General features: G+C 49.2%; 1 protein-coding gene across 4 annotated transcripts in view; it reads left to right on the top strand.

Moving 5' to 3' along the window:
* PLXNA2 (plexin A2) overlaps positions 1 to 14,049 on the top strand; it is a 287,247-nt gene that overhangs the window by 147,801 nt on the left and 125,397 nt on the right. For all 4 annotated transcript variants that reach the window (XM_030473343.1, XM_030473342.1, XM_030473340.1 and 1 more), the window contains exon 4: positions 3,084 to 3,218. In XM_030473343.1, coding sequence (XP_030329203.1) covers positions 3,084 to 3,218 — 135 coding nt within the window. The remainder of the gene's footprint in view (positions 1 to 3,083; positions 3,219 to 14,049) is intronic.

Genomic DNA, 14,049 nt, shown 5'->3' with positions numbered 1-14,049 from the left:
TGCAGCTCCCTGACTTGAGCAGCATTCTGCTCCATCATGTGGGGTGTTTCACTGGCCAGGGATGCTGTTTGGATCTGCAGATGATGGGCACTTTTTGAGCTGTATTTGTAAACATCTATGAAGAGTGATTGAGGAAAGTGCTTTATTCTTCTCTATGAGGGTGCTGAGGCGCTGGCACAGGTTGCCCAGAGAAGCTGTGGCTGCCTCATCCCTGGCAGTGTTCAAGGCCAGGTTGGACACAGGGGCTTGGAGCAACCTGCTCTAGTGGAAGGTGTCCCTGCCCATGGCAGGGGGTTGGAACTGGATGAGCTTTAAGGTTCCTTCCAACCCAAACCAGTCTGTGATCTTCCCCAAATGACTTCTCCATGCCTAAGTGTGTGAGCCTGTGACCTGTCCTCCAGGTCTTCTGCTGTTTCTCAGGTGGATCAGAGCATGTCTCTGATCCTCTGGTATCCATTGCACCCATGTGCTTCTCCCCATACCTGCCTGCTCCCTGTTTCACTGTGCTCTCACCCATTCTGACCTGCACCGCTTCTCTCTGTGTCTTTCTCCTAAACCCTTCCCATGCTCTTTGATCATGTTGTCAGGAAAGAAAAACTGGTAGTGTTAGTGGACATAAAGAACCACAACCACCAGTGGCCCAGCCCCATCCTGCTCTTCTGCTCTCTTGCATCACTGGTGCCTGGAGCCTGGGCTCAGGCATGAAGCAGACCTGCAGGGTTGGGACTGTGCCCCTGTTCTACTGCTGGGTCAGTAGATGTTTGGCACTAGTAGGGCACCTGCAAGTTAGGCAGAGGAATTATTTATCTCCCCAGACGTCAGCAAGAAGCTTCCTGCTGTGGAGATGATCCTTTTCTTCTTCCGCATTCACAGGAATCATCGTTCTTCCCTGACATCATCATTTGTTGTCATGGAAACCAAGCCCTCAGGAAGAGAGGCAGGGGAGCATCCTGGTGTCTGTGGGTGCATCTCAGGCACCGTGCTGTGGGTACCCAGGTGGGTACAACACACACCATGGTGTGCAGGACAGGAGAGCAGCGGGCTCTGCTCTCCTCATGTCCTGCGGTCTCTGGGCAGCATGGAGCCATCTCACCTGACAGGCTCAGTGAGAGACCCCAGGCTGCTCCCCCTGCCTATGGGGGAGGCAGGAGGGTGCAGACAGCACCCAGCACCCTGTGCAGGGCTCCGGCTGTGTCCCAAGACAACCATACCAGGCACAGCTCCAGCCTGGAGGAGCCATCATAGACGTGGTACTGTCTCCAGCACAGACCCGCAATTCCCATTTGGAATTGGCCTGCACAAGGCTTGTCCAGTGGTATCTCTCTTTATTAGCCCTGTCTGACCTCATTACTAGAAAGAAGCTCAATTTAACGAGCTGCTGGTGCCCCAAGGGAACTCTGAAAAACAGTTGTTTCTCACAAAGGCTGCTGATCCTTCATGTCCAGCGTTTCCATTCCCGTTTGCCCATTAATCAGGTGTTTGTGTGGAAGCAGCTGTGTGTCACTGACAGCGCAGTGTCCTGGCTATTAATTCCCCAGGGGATTTTGCAGCCTTGTCCCTATGTCCATGGCAGGGGCTGGCATGGAGATGGCAGCAGTGCATTGCGTGGGCAGTGGCTCCGGAGGCAGCACGGGTCGCTTGGGTTTGCATCACACAGCAAGGCACTGATCTCAGACTGGTGTCAACCTGCCTCTAGTTCATGAAGGCAGTGAAATATCCTAACTAGAACAAGGCAACTAAAGCAGGATTTGACCTTCTGCCTTTTTCTTTGGGATTTTCCTTTCTGAAAGTTCAGGGCTTGTGAGCCAGGCTTGGGCTGCCTGCTTAATCCTGCCAGAAGCAGCCTGCATCTGGTTATGGATGTTAAATCAGATTCACACCTGATGTTCTTGTATATCACTAAGAACTCAGAAGGCAAGGAGAAAAATACAGAAAATACACGTTTGTGTATGCAACATGTCTTTACATGGCAGGAGGCATAAGGGCTCTTTCCAAGAGGAGGATTTATTTGGAGTAGGGTGCAGGGGAGCATCTCTGCTCTATGAGTGTGAAGATACCCTTGTATTTCCAGCTGGGGTGCCACATTTCTCGGATAAATCTTAAGATACTTAACAACCTGTTTCTTACCTCCTGGGGACATGAAGCAGGAAAATAGATGTCCCTCTCTGCTGCTCTGTTCTGCCTCTTCTGAAGGCTCAGGCTTGTCCAAAGCTGGTTCTTGGTGCCTCTTCCTTTGTACCACAGCCAGGTAGTGAGTAATCGAGCAACAAAAGGGGATGAGGCAACACAGCTCAGCATGAGGCTGCAGCAGATGGCATAGAATCATGGAATGGTTTGGGTTGGAAGGGACTTGGAAGCTCATCCATTTCCAACCGCCTGCCATGGACAGGGACACCTTCCACGAGACCAGGTTGCCCAGCCTTGGCTCACCCAACTGCTCTCCCCTCCATGCCTGACGGCTGCCACTGTTTTCAGCTATATAGACACCTTGTTGCAATCAAATGGGTATCCAAATACGCAAATCCTGGTAGGAAAGACGATGTAAATGGTTTGTTTATCCTCCTGCTTTCCCCTTTGCACAGCCCCCAAGGCCATAAATTATTAACTTTTGGGAGAGATGGCATATCCTCAACAGCAGCCACTCCTGGCAGGGATGGGATTTGTCACAGCTTGGGCAGGTTTTCCTGCAGGAGCAGGGAGTTGTCTTTTGCTTGGGTGGATGGTTACTGAGGGCCCCGGCTGGGCTGGTTTCACCTTGATGAATCCTGCAAATATGAAAGTAATGGGACAGCAGCAGCATCTCCTGAGGTTTAGGCAGAGATGGTAGTGTAGGGGGCTTCTATGGCAGCAAGAGGTAATGGAGATGGAGTCTCATTCTTTGTGAATTCACCAACTGCAGTGGAGAAGGAGCCTTTGCTTTACCTGAGCCCACACGTTGCTTGCCAGTTCTTTGCTCTGTCTCTAGGTTGCATGCTGAGATTTTGTATTAGATGCCCTTTCCTACCTCATCCTCCTCCCCTCCAAAGTAACCTCAGAATTTGGCTGCTATGAAATCACCTGTAATCTCTTTGTGCTTCTTCCAGATCCGAGCAGATGGTCCTCCCCATGGTGGAATTCAGTATGAGATGGTGACAGTTTTCAAGGACGGGAGCCCAGTCCTTCGAGACATGGCCTTCTCCATCGATCAGAAGTATCTCTATGTCATGTCAGAGCGACAGGTAAGGTGTCTGCTTCCATACCTCCATACTTGTGGCTTCCTTCTGTAAGGAGTGTGTTGTTGGAGCACAGGGAGCTGAGGTTGTGTGCTGAGCCCTGTGGTGCCGGGGTCAGTACAGGTAGATGGAACACCAGCAGAAGCTCAGTTTTATCTGCCTCTGACCAGAGATTGTCGTCAGTGCGCAGGGGAGGGAGTTGTGCCCATGTATTCTTGTCTGCAGGCGATGGAAACGGAGCTGAGCTGCTGTGGTTTGGGGCTCTGAACCATCGCTGCCTAGATAATGAGATCCTGAGCCTCAGGCATTACGGATTCACTCCCTGCGGCGAGGCTGGCAGGCTGTGGACTTGCATTGCTTTGTCAGAGCATCCTTTATGATGGCTTTATCTATTTCTTTATTTGCCAGTATATTTTAAGTGGCTGTGAGTGTGTGATGCTTGTGCACAGAGGTGGGACCAAGCGTGGTGTGGGCATGAGTTCTGCAAGCAGTGCTAACACTGAGTCTGTGCTGTGCTGTCCACTACTGTGTTGGTTCTGGTGGTGCCCACCCTGGACCAAAAAAGCACAACCCAAATGAGTATGATGGGAATTAATGGCCAATGGTCCACAAGGGTCTGTTGGGGAGCCAGCATGATGTAAATAGTCTGGGACCTTCAGTTCTGCTCTGAGAGAAGAAAACACATGAAGTCCCTTCCATTAAGCCAGACTTCTGGGTTCACTGAGTGTTGAGCATTTTACTGGCTATTACTCATGACTGTCTAATTCAGATTAATAGAGCTGGTGCCTTGTGGGTGGTGGAGGCAGGAGAAGGGTTGCATCTGAAGGTGTCTGGATGCTATTAAGTTGTTCCGTGTTGAGTTAACCCTCTGGTCACTAACAGCTTTCCACGTCTGCTGGTAAACAACTGTCTGTCCTACCTCCCCCCTGCTCCAGAGGGATGCGATGGAGAGGTATCAGTGGGAAGTGCTTTAAGATCTGCTGATGGAGATAGAGAGCAAGCAGCTACTGTAACAGCTCGCTTTGCACTAGGGAGCTTACAGCTCCTCCCGAAGCCAGCAAAGCTGTTTTGATAACCTGCAGCAAGACGAAAAAGTTGGCAAATACTTAATTTTGTTATAAAGATATTTAAAGCCAGGGAAAAAACTCTTTAGAAGAGTGCAAAGTCTTCTACCTGCTGAAGGACTTAAATTGAATTAATTCCTCTGGTTAAAGAAGGTGTTATATGCTTTTTGGAGCAACTCAGTGATAGACACTTCTGTGAATAGCCACAAATTTAGGATCCCATTCCAGCTTGGACTTGGATTAGATGGTAATAATGAGGATCTATGCAAACTTTAAAATGGAATTAGAATGCTAATGCTGTGGTCATCTTCTCCAGGAGCCATGTGCTCCTCGTGCTCTCACCGGGGATGAAACCATCCAGTGTGTATCCAGAACAGTTGAGAAACTGTTTTCATTAGGAGGAAAATCCAGTGGGAATGTCTCCAACTCCTCTTTCGTGAGGCACAAGCATCTTCATATTCATCAAAGTGCTAATTTGCTTAATTGTGAAACAAAAAGATGTGAAGGGAATTAGCAAATAATAGAATATTCCTGGAACGTGAATTCCATTTCTAGCCACGGCTCTGGCAAAGCACTCGCCTTGGGAGAGACTCCGGGAGCAGGGGAACACCATCCTTTATTCCTTGCAGGAATCGCTATGGGATTTGCCTTTTGCCCTTGTAGAGATGCGTGCTTTGGGTCCAGAAGTACCGGCATGCCATTACATATGGATTTCATCAGCTCCTCTGACCCCTCCGCCCTAATCCTGACAATGTGATAGTTCAGCACAGTGAAGGGCAGAATATATTTTCCCTGCAGTGCTATATAAAGGAGCCAGATGATTGAAAAGGGGTCAGAACCGAGAGAAGGAGAAAGGTCCACCAGGGCTGGACCTGGGAAAGGGGCTGGTGGGAAAGGGTGGGAAGTGCCCTTCAGAAATACTGAGAATATACAGTAAAAATGTGTTCTGAAGCCTTGAAATCTGGAGCAAAATGCAGTTCTGCCACAGTAAAATGACACAGAGAGCAGCTGTGCTTAACGTTGATGTGCTGCGTGCTAACGTACCGAGGGAGGATTGTCCAGAGCCTGGGATGTGAAATACCTTCCTAGAAAGAAGCAGAATGTATACCTATGTCAGAACACAGCTTTCAAAACCTGAGGTGATTTTATGGTAGGATTCAGCCAAGGAATGTGTGCTCCCAACCCTGATGGGGAGCAGGTCTTTTGGTGTTAGGTACAGACTCACGATGAGATGCGATGCTCTGTGCTGATTACGCTGAATAAACTGGGATGTGTGGATGCTTCCCACAAAGAGCAGAAGCGACGTTTTGGTCTGAAGCCCATCTTCCTTCTGTGCTAGCAGCAGCCAGGATCAGCTTTATGCTGAAATGCATTTAGGAAAGGAGTTGCTTCATCCTAAAATCTGGAGTTGTGGTTGTAGGCGAGTCCTTCTCCCCTCCCCCTGGCTCCCATCCCAGCCCTGTCTGTGCCTCGCTCCAGTTTATCCGCAGTCCTTTTGAGCTCTCCATGAGCCTTTCATGTTTCATTGCCAACTTCTTCCAAAGCAGAATATCTGACATTTGATTTCACTCCCACAAAACACAGAAGCAACAGTTGCACAGCCCGGTCCGGGGGAGAGAAGGATAAAGAAACTTTGCTTCCAGCCACTTATTCCGAGTTCTTTAACCACATGATTTAAGAGGCTTATTAGGAGCTTTACAGGCTCTTCCTGCTGCACCTGGTTTCAGATAGCTCTTACAGCAAAAGAGGAATGATTCTCCCAGCAATAGGTCAAGGATAAATGACTTTAAAACTGACAGAGGGGAGATTGAGATGAGCTCTGAGGCAGAAGCTCTTCCCTGTGAGGGTGCTGAGGCGCTGGCACAGGGTGCGCAGAGAAGCTGTGGCTGCCCCATCCCTGGCAGTGTTCAAGGCCAGGTTGGACACAGGGGCTTGGAGCAACCTGCTCTAGTGGAAGGTGTCCCTGCCCGTGGCAGGGGTTGGAACTGGATGAGCTTTAAGGTCCCTGCCAGCCCAAACCCTATCATGTATGATTCTATGATTTTATGATTCTGATCCTATTTGAAGCAGAAATTCATTCCTCAGCATTGCTCTACCAAGCCAATACTGTTTCTGCCCACAAGCTGAGCAAGGCTTGGATAGCGCCTTGGATTAGGCTGAGATGGAGACGTGTTGCCTTAGCGGAGCTACATGGGGTGCAAAACCAGTGACTAATATCCTGCTACCACCAACCCCCCACCCTCCATCCCCCCCATATTAAGAATCTTCCCATTCTAATGCTGCATGTGTCACAGAGCACACATCAACAACCCCACCCCCCCATGCAGAAAACCTTCTCCAATGTCTTGCTTTCAGAGAGGAAGACTGTGAGGCGAAAAAGTGGCTTTATAATTCAATCCTGAAGCATTAATTGTCTGTGTGTCAGGGAGGTGGCAGGGTTTTTAATGTAGGAAAGCTCAGTGCATTTCAATTAAATCAGCCCTGTAGGATGAGAGCAGTTTTACGGCGCCAAAGCTACAACTCCTTTCCAGGCACCATGTCTGTTCCCTGTGCAAGTTCAAGCTGTTGCAGCGCTGGGTTTTGCACGCATCAGGTTTGACTTTGCTCCCACGTACACCTTCAGCCGTCGCGAGCTAACCCTGTGAGAGGTGGTGGGCATACTTCAGCGCAGAGATTTATATAATCTCCTCATCATCATCTTGGCATCAGCAGAATTGGGGCTAAAGATTTTTGCAGCTCTTGATAGAAGAACAAGTTTTGTTATTTTTAATGTGGGAGCGAGCGGAGGCTCCATCAAACACATGGCAGGGCAGGGATTGCCGTCTCCAGGAGATTTCACCACCTAATCAAGGGCTCTAAGCATGAGATTTAAACCAGCGTGATCAAAATCCTTGCAGGGCTTGTTACAGGGATTCCTGTGCTAGCGATGAGAAACATGGCCCAAGAGAATCATAGAATCACAGAGTGGTTTGTGTTGGAAGGGACCTTAATGCTCATCCAGTTCCAACCCCCTGCCACGGACAGGGACACCTTCTACTAGGGCAGGTTGCTCCAAGCCCCTGTGTCCAACCTGGCCTTGAACACTGCCAGGGATGGGGCAGCCACAGCTTCTCTGGGCACCCTGTGCCAGCGCCTCAGCACCCTCACAGGGAAGAGCTTCTGCCAAAGAGCTCATCTCAGTCTCATCCCTGTCAGGTTAAAGCCATTTCCCTTGGCCTGTCCCTACAGGCCCTTGTCCAAAGCCCCTCTCCAGAGCTCTCTTCCTAAATGCAGAGCTGTCAGCCCTGATGCAGGGGTGTCTTGCACCCGCAGATTGTGGGTGCAGGAGGCGGCGATGGGCGCAGGATGCCGTTAGATGCAGAGGAGCCAGACACTGGAGCAGGCACTCCCCTCCTCTCACTGCCTCTTGCAGACACACCATATTAAGACATATTTTTCCATCTTTATTTTCCAACACCTCTTTCAGCTAATCACCTACCGCTTGTTTGTGCTAATCACGTACAGCAGGTTGATGAAGGGCTGAGGTCACATGCTGCAGGTCTGCTCCCTGATGGGTGAAGCAGCACCTTCCTAACGAGGTACCTGGCCAGAATGTTGCAAATGCAACATTCATCCTCCATAAGCATCCCCCAAAATCCCTGTGCCTTTCATTGCCTTCAAAACGCTGCTGCTCTCAGTTCATCCATGGTTACTTCATGGTTAATTCTGCCACAGGGCAATGATTTCATTCTGGTTTTATACCGTATGTAGCAGCAGCATCCTGCTCTGTAACTGGGAACCTCACCATTCCCCTCATAGGAATAATGACACGTAATCACCCATAATGCACATAACATCAGTTAGCACAGCAGAGCTTAGGGGGCCATGGACCTCTGTAGCCTGAGATGTACTGAGGAATCCTTTGCTGCTCGAGCAAGTACCAAATGCTCCGTGATCGGTCTGCCTGCGTCCATGATGCTGAGCCATGTGTGATGCTGATCCCCTGCATGCCCATTGCAGGTAATGTTGCTTTAGGGGGATGTAAGGAGGGTTTAGAGGGTGCAGGCTTTTTGTTGGTTTCAAGCAAGCACCCACTAGAGCACCTGAAGAATTTCTCATGGCCAATGGGATATTTTTATAGCTGGTTGATGTAGTTCATAGACCTTTGTGCAGAGTGGTATGGGCGGAGCTGTGCCTGGTAGGAGGCAATGAAGATGAATGCTGGTCCCTAAAGATTCCTTCTCACACTGTGGTGAGAAGGGCAGCAGGAGGGTGAAGGTTATTTGGACTGAAGAGGTGGAAGTGGCCGTTTTAATGTGCTTGGAGCTGCTTTACCCTTGCCTTGTCTTTTCACGAGTGAGGACCAGTGCTCTGGCATCATTACTGTGGAGCTTGGAGCAACCTGCTCTAGTGGAAGGCGTCCCTGCCTGTGGCAGGGGGTTGGAACTAGATGAGCTTTAAGGTCCCTTCCAAACCAAACCCTTCTGTGATCAGTCTGGCTACCAGCATGTTGCATGAAGGGCAGAGGGAGTGCTGCTGGAGCTCACTCAGACCTGTTGCTTTTCCCCCCGAGTGCAGTTCCCCCCTCACGCTTCCATATACATCATTGTGGCTTTAGGTAAAGAAGCTGTGCTTTCATCTGCTCTCTTAGCTGTGAAATATTTGCTTTGCAAATGCCCCTGTGTCAGGAGCTGCAGATCTGCAGGAGCCTCTGAGGATAATTTGTTGTGTGGCTCTATGTCCTGTAACCCTGAGATGTTTAAGTCGTGTGAAAACTGCTTCGCTTTGGACTGATTGAGAGGGATGCAGGCGGGAGCTGCCCATATGATTTAGAAGAGGCTGGAATTGGGGTGAGGGCTGAGAGAAAAACAAGGAAGTCCATCATTTCTGGAGTAGCGAGGCTGTAAATACTGATGGTGTCCTGAAAAGAACTGAGAAAACACAATAAAAAATGCAAGAGATGTGGAGAAAAGGGTCTGGAGTCATCAGGAGGGAAAAAATGAACTGATTAATTTATTACCCACGTTATCTGCTAGCTGAACAGCCAGTTAGCTGGACATAAGGTTAGCAAAGTCTGAAGCACTGGCACAGGGAAAATGGCTCAGCTGAATCCCGCCAGAGGTGTCCAAAATCCTGCTTCCCATGAGCTACTCCACTGGGTCATCCTGTGCCAGCGCCCATGCAGGCTTGACCCCAGGTGTCCGCAGCCTGGCTGGGACCTCCTGCTGCTCCAGCACGTTGGGGTGTTTAAACACACTTGTCCCACTTGTTTTCCTCCACAACCACAGCCAGAGAGGTGTGAAATAGCCATAAGCTGGGGCAAAGAGGGAGCAGAGCAGTGGGATGAATGAGAGAGAGCAGGATGGGGAGAGAATCCCCCCCCCGAGCAGTGGGGTCCTTGCTGCAGAGGAGCTGCTGGCCAGGAAGAAGGGCTGTGGGTTTGTGCTGTCCTCTTCCATCACCCCTTGCTCATGCTGCACTCTCCTAAAATCCGTGAGTTGATGCATGTTTTATCCACTTTCCTCCTATAGTCAATTAAGAATAATGGAGAAATTCAGCTAAAAACCTATCTGAGATCATTAACAGTATCTACCTGAAAAGAAAGATATGTTAATAAACATCAGTTGACCAAACAAACCCCAGCAAGCAGAGCTGTGGCTGTGGTGGGGCTGGTGGGTCAGTGGCCAGGCTGGTTCTAGTGTGTTCCTGCAGCCCCTGCTGAGATTTATGTATAGACAGAGAACTCAAAGGTACGGAGTTAAGTGAAGGAGTCTTTGAGGTGATGAATGCTTGCAAAGTAAACTGTCCTGGAAGAAGTAATAAATAATGTCCCAATGTTAAAACTCAATGTTGGGGTCAGTGGGTTTGTTTTTGCAAAATGAGTTACATTTTAGACATTGCTCATATGGGTTTTTTCCTTCCAAGTGCTTGCCAGGGTTGCTTTCAGGCTTTGTTTTGCTTTGCTTTTTCTTTGTATTAGTCTATTTTTTCCCCTGCCAGTTTCAGCCGCAGGGTTCCCATGTGTTTGCTTCAGCGTTTGCTTCCCTTTCCAATTCCTCCTCTTCCACAGAACTATTGTTAATGTTTAGGCAAGCAACCACAGTCCTGAAATATTCCCAGAATTTCCCTTACGTGCATTTACACACACACACAACTCAGCACACCAGTGCATTGGGTGTTTGTAAGGAGACAGTTGACATCCTCAGTGGCTGTGGGAAGTTCTAATGGCCCTCCAGAGCTGATGCCACCACCCCTGCTCCATAGAATCATGGTATGGTTTGTGTTGGAAGGGACCTTAAAGCTCACCCAGTTCCAACCCCCTGCCACAGGCAGGGACACCTTCCACTAGAGCAGGTTGCTCCAAGCCCCATCCAGCCTGGCCTTGAACACTTAAGATGCTCCATCCTGAAAGCAAGCTGAGGTTTCTGATGCATCTCTGCAGATGATGATGCTCATGATCATGGCTGAGTTTGAGCAATGCAGGGACTGCTGTGGAGCTGGGGGTTTGCTGCAGGATTTGCATGTTTGGATGGACATATAGACGCAGGTCTCTTGTCCTTAATAGGAGAGGGAGAGAATTGTATTCCCAAGAGAGAAAATTACTTGGAGGAGGAATCTGGACTGTCCCACTCAGTGCTCAGCTTGGAACTAGATGATCTTAAGGTCCTTTCCAACCCAAAATATTCTATGATTCTGTGAAATCCAAAAGCAAACCTCAGATTCCTCTTTCTCTCTACTGGAGCTTTTAAACTTAGTTTCTTCCCCCCTTCCCAGGCTGCTGCAATAGTTTGTCTTCTCAGCAAATGAGTTTGGCAGCTATTCAGCCAGTGAGGAGGGGAATTGTTCGCACCGGGCGCTAACAGAAAAGGAACATAACTCACAATATGGTGAGGGGAACTCTGCAATTGCACAAATTATTCTATTTTATACTTTAATTAGTTTGAATTAGCAATGGGAATAGATGCATAAAATGATCCAGTGAAGGGTGAAATGGAAAAAGGGATACAGTATGGAGTACCGCTTTATTATGATACAGTTTGCAGGAAGGAAGTGCAGATGATGTGCAGGCGCTTGCCCTGCTGAATCTTCTCCTGATGAGCTCAGACCTGAGGGCTCTGCGGGGGAGGAAGGCAGGTTGTCTCATGCAACGATGCCCTTGGACACAGGCCGAGGTCTGGAAGGCTTGGGACAACGTGGCACCTTTTCTGGTGGCTGTGAGTGGGATTGGGAGCAGTGGGGAAGCCCCTCCAGCAGCCTTCACGCTTGGCTCCTGGCTCTTCTCCAAACCTCAGCATCAGCATCAGACTGAATTCTGTGGCTCAAAGGGGCAGAAGGATTCAAGAGAGTTCGCTAGATGATCTAAAGGTCCTTTCCATCCCTAACTATTCTATGATTCTATGACCCACGCTGAATCTTAACCTCGGAGCATCCTTTGCCATGTTCTCTTTTCCCCTTTGAGGTTCTGAGAAGTTCTGCAAACTGAGAGGTGCTGGGTTTTGGCTTTCAGTGTATTTTTCGGTGGTTGTTTCATTCCAGTTGAGGAAATACAGCTACAGAGATTCCTGTGGTCATTTTGAAAGGAGCAGCACTAAAAAAATGCAATCTAAGTCCCAGCCCAAACCTCTGAAAGCACTCGGGACCCTTAGGCCAGATGCACTGGCACAGCTTTAACACAAACAACTATTGAGGTTTCAAACCAAATTCCCACCAAACTATTTGAAAAGTTCAGAAATGTTCAGGGAAAAGCTCCTGCAGATTCCAGATAGGTTGAAAATGATGGATGTGCCCCAGGGCAACCGGCTGTAATGGTTAAAGTTAAGGCTAGTTGCAAAGCAGGAAAACAACTGTTTGTGGGGTTTGCTCCTCCTTCCCTGGCAAAATATTTCCCCTGTTAAAACTTTATGTTCTAGGGCATGCCAGGCTGTGGATATGGAGGAATCCCAAGGGATTCCCTGGGAAGCCTGGGATATTTCTGGAGAGCGATTCAGCATCCCAGATGAAAATCCTGAGCACCAAACCCAGTGCAGGTCCTGGCCAGAGTTGTCCAAGCAAGAAACCCCTCCAGTCTGACGGTCCCTCCATCCCCATCCCTTTGCTGTCCTCGGGAGCCACTTGAGAGCTCTGGCATTCCTGGCTGATGCTAGTGAGGAAAAGGAGCTCCATTAATAATCCTGTGTTTATTTTAGCAGTGCACAGGAATGTGCCCAGCAGACTAAACACTGCAGCCTCCCCCCTGCACCGCGGGGCTGGGGGCTCTGTGCCAGCCCTGCCTGTGCCCAGGGCTCTGCTCAGGACCATACCTTGCCAAGTGTGCCAGGGGCCAGCCCCCGAGGAGCACAGAGCTGGGGAGGAAAAAAACAGTGAAGGTCCCGAAGGTTTCTCTGTGAGTGAGAAAGAAATCTTTTTTCTTGTAATCAAGCCTAGAAAGTGCTCCTTGCACCGGGAGATGGTTGTTTTCCCTCTTTCTTTTTCCTCTGCATTTACCTGCCTGCTCAGTTATCACAGCTGCCTAATTTTCCCTGGCTTCTTTGCAGCAAACACCACCAGGCTGTGAAGGTTTTGCTATCAGCTAACAGATTTATCCTCCCCAAAGCCCTGTGAGATGGAGCACCAATATCACTTTTTAGATGAGAAATTGAAGCGTAGAGATGCTATGTGGCCTATCCTAAGTCACACAGGAAATCTATGGCAGAGGAAGAGATTGAACTGAAATCTCCCAGATCCGTAGTCCCGTAAGGAAGGACCATGCTTCATTTAATCATTGTTCAGTTTGGTTCTCCATCACCACAGTGGGGTGAATATAGGAAGAGAAGGCACTGGTCAGGGTTTGCAGTGACAACCAGTTTCTAAAGTCTTCATCAATGTAAGCAGCACCTCCCCAGCTGCAGTTAGTCACAGGGACTCTTAGAAGTGTATCTTTAAAAGAATAGACTTTGATAAACCTTTTACAAGGGCCTGTAGGGACAAGACAAGGGGGAATGGCTTTAGCCTGCCAGAGGGGAGATTGAGATGAGCTCTTAGGCAGAAGTTCTTCCCTGTGAGGGTGCTGAGGCGCTGGCACAGGGTGCCCAGAGAAGCTGTGGCTGCCCCATCCCTGGCAGTGTTCAAGGCCAGGTTGGACACGGGCTTGGAGCAACCTGCTCTAGTGGAAGGTGTCCCTGCCCGTGGCAGGGGCCTGGAACTGGAGGAGCTTTAAGGTCCCTTCCAACACAAACCAGGCTGGGATTCTGTGATAAACAGGGGATTTCAGTGCACTAAATCACTTTGAAAGTATTTAACCTTCATCAGTAAATCCCCAAGTGCCTGTTGCAGTGGGGGATGCTCCTTGAGGTGGAGGCAGTAGCCGAGTCCTCAGGAGCTTGGGGAGTATGTTCCCATCCTGGCAGAGCAGCTGGAAGTGGCTGTAGCCAGCAGTGTGTTTCCAGGCTTGACTGAGCAATAGGGTGATCTGTCGTTGCAGCCCTTGAGTCTGAAATGAGAGTTCGTGAGCATTGTTGCTGCCTGTGAATATTAACAGATTCTGGGGATTTATTCTTCCCAGACTGGGAATTTTTAACTCCAAACCTCTTAGAACTCTGGCAGGGATAAAATGCTGGTTCTGATGGCAAAAACTGAAGCTCAGGTGGGATTTTGCCATTTCTATCTTGAAGTGCCTGTGTTATATAGAGCATCTCCATAGCTCTGTCCTTCCCAAGTACGTACCCAATAGCATCCTGGATTTCAGCTGCTCCTTGGCTGTGCAGGCAAAGCGGGGCAGAGTATTTTGTGAGGAGGGGCTCAACCAAGTTACTGCT

This window comes from Strigops habroptila, chromosome 18, assembly GCF_004027225.2.
Source record: "Strigops habroptila isolate Jane chromosome 18, bStrHab1.2.pri, whole genome shotgun sequence".
In the NCBI taxonomy this organism is placed as follows: domain Eukaryota; kingdom Metazoa; phylum Chordata; class Aves; order Psittaciformes; family Psittacidae; genus Strigops; species Strigops habroptila.
Note: the sequence above shows the minus strand (reverse complement) of the source record. Positions and strands in the feature narration are given on the sequence as shown.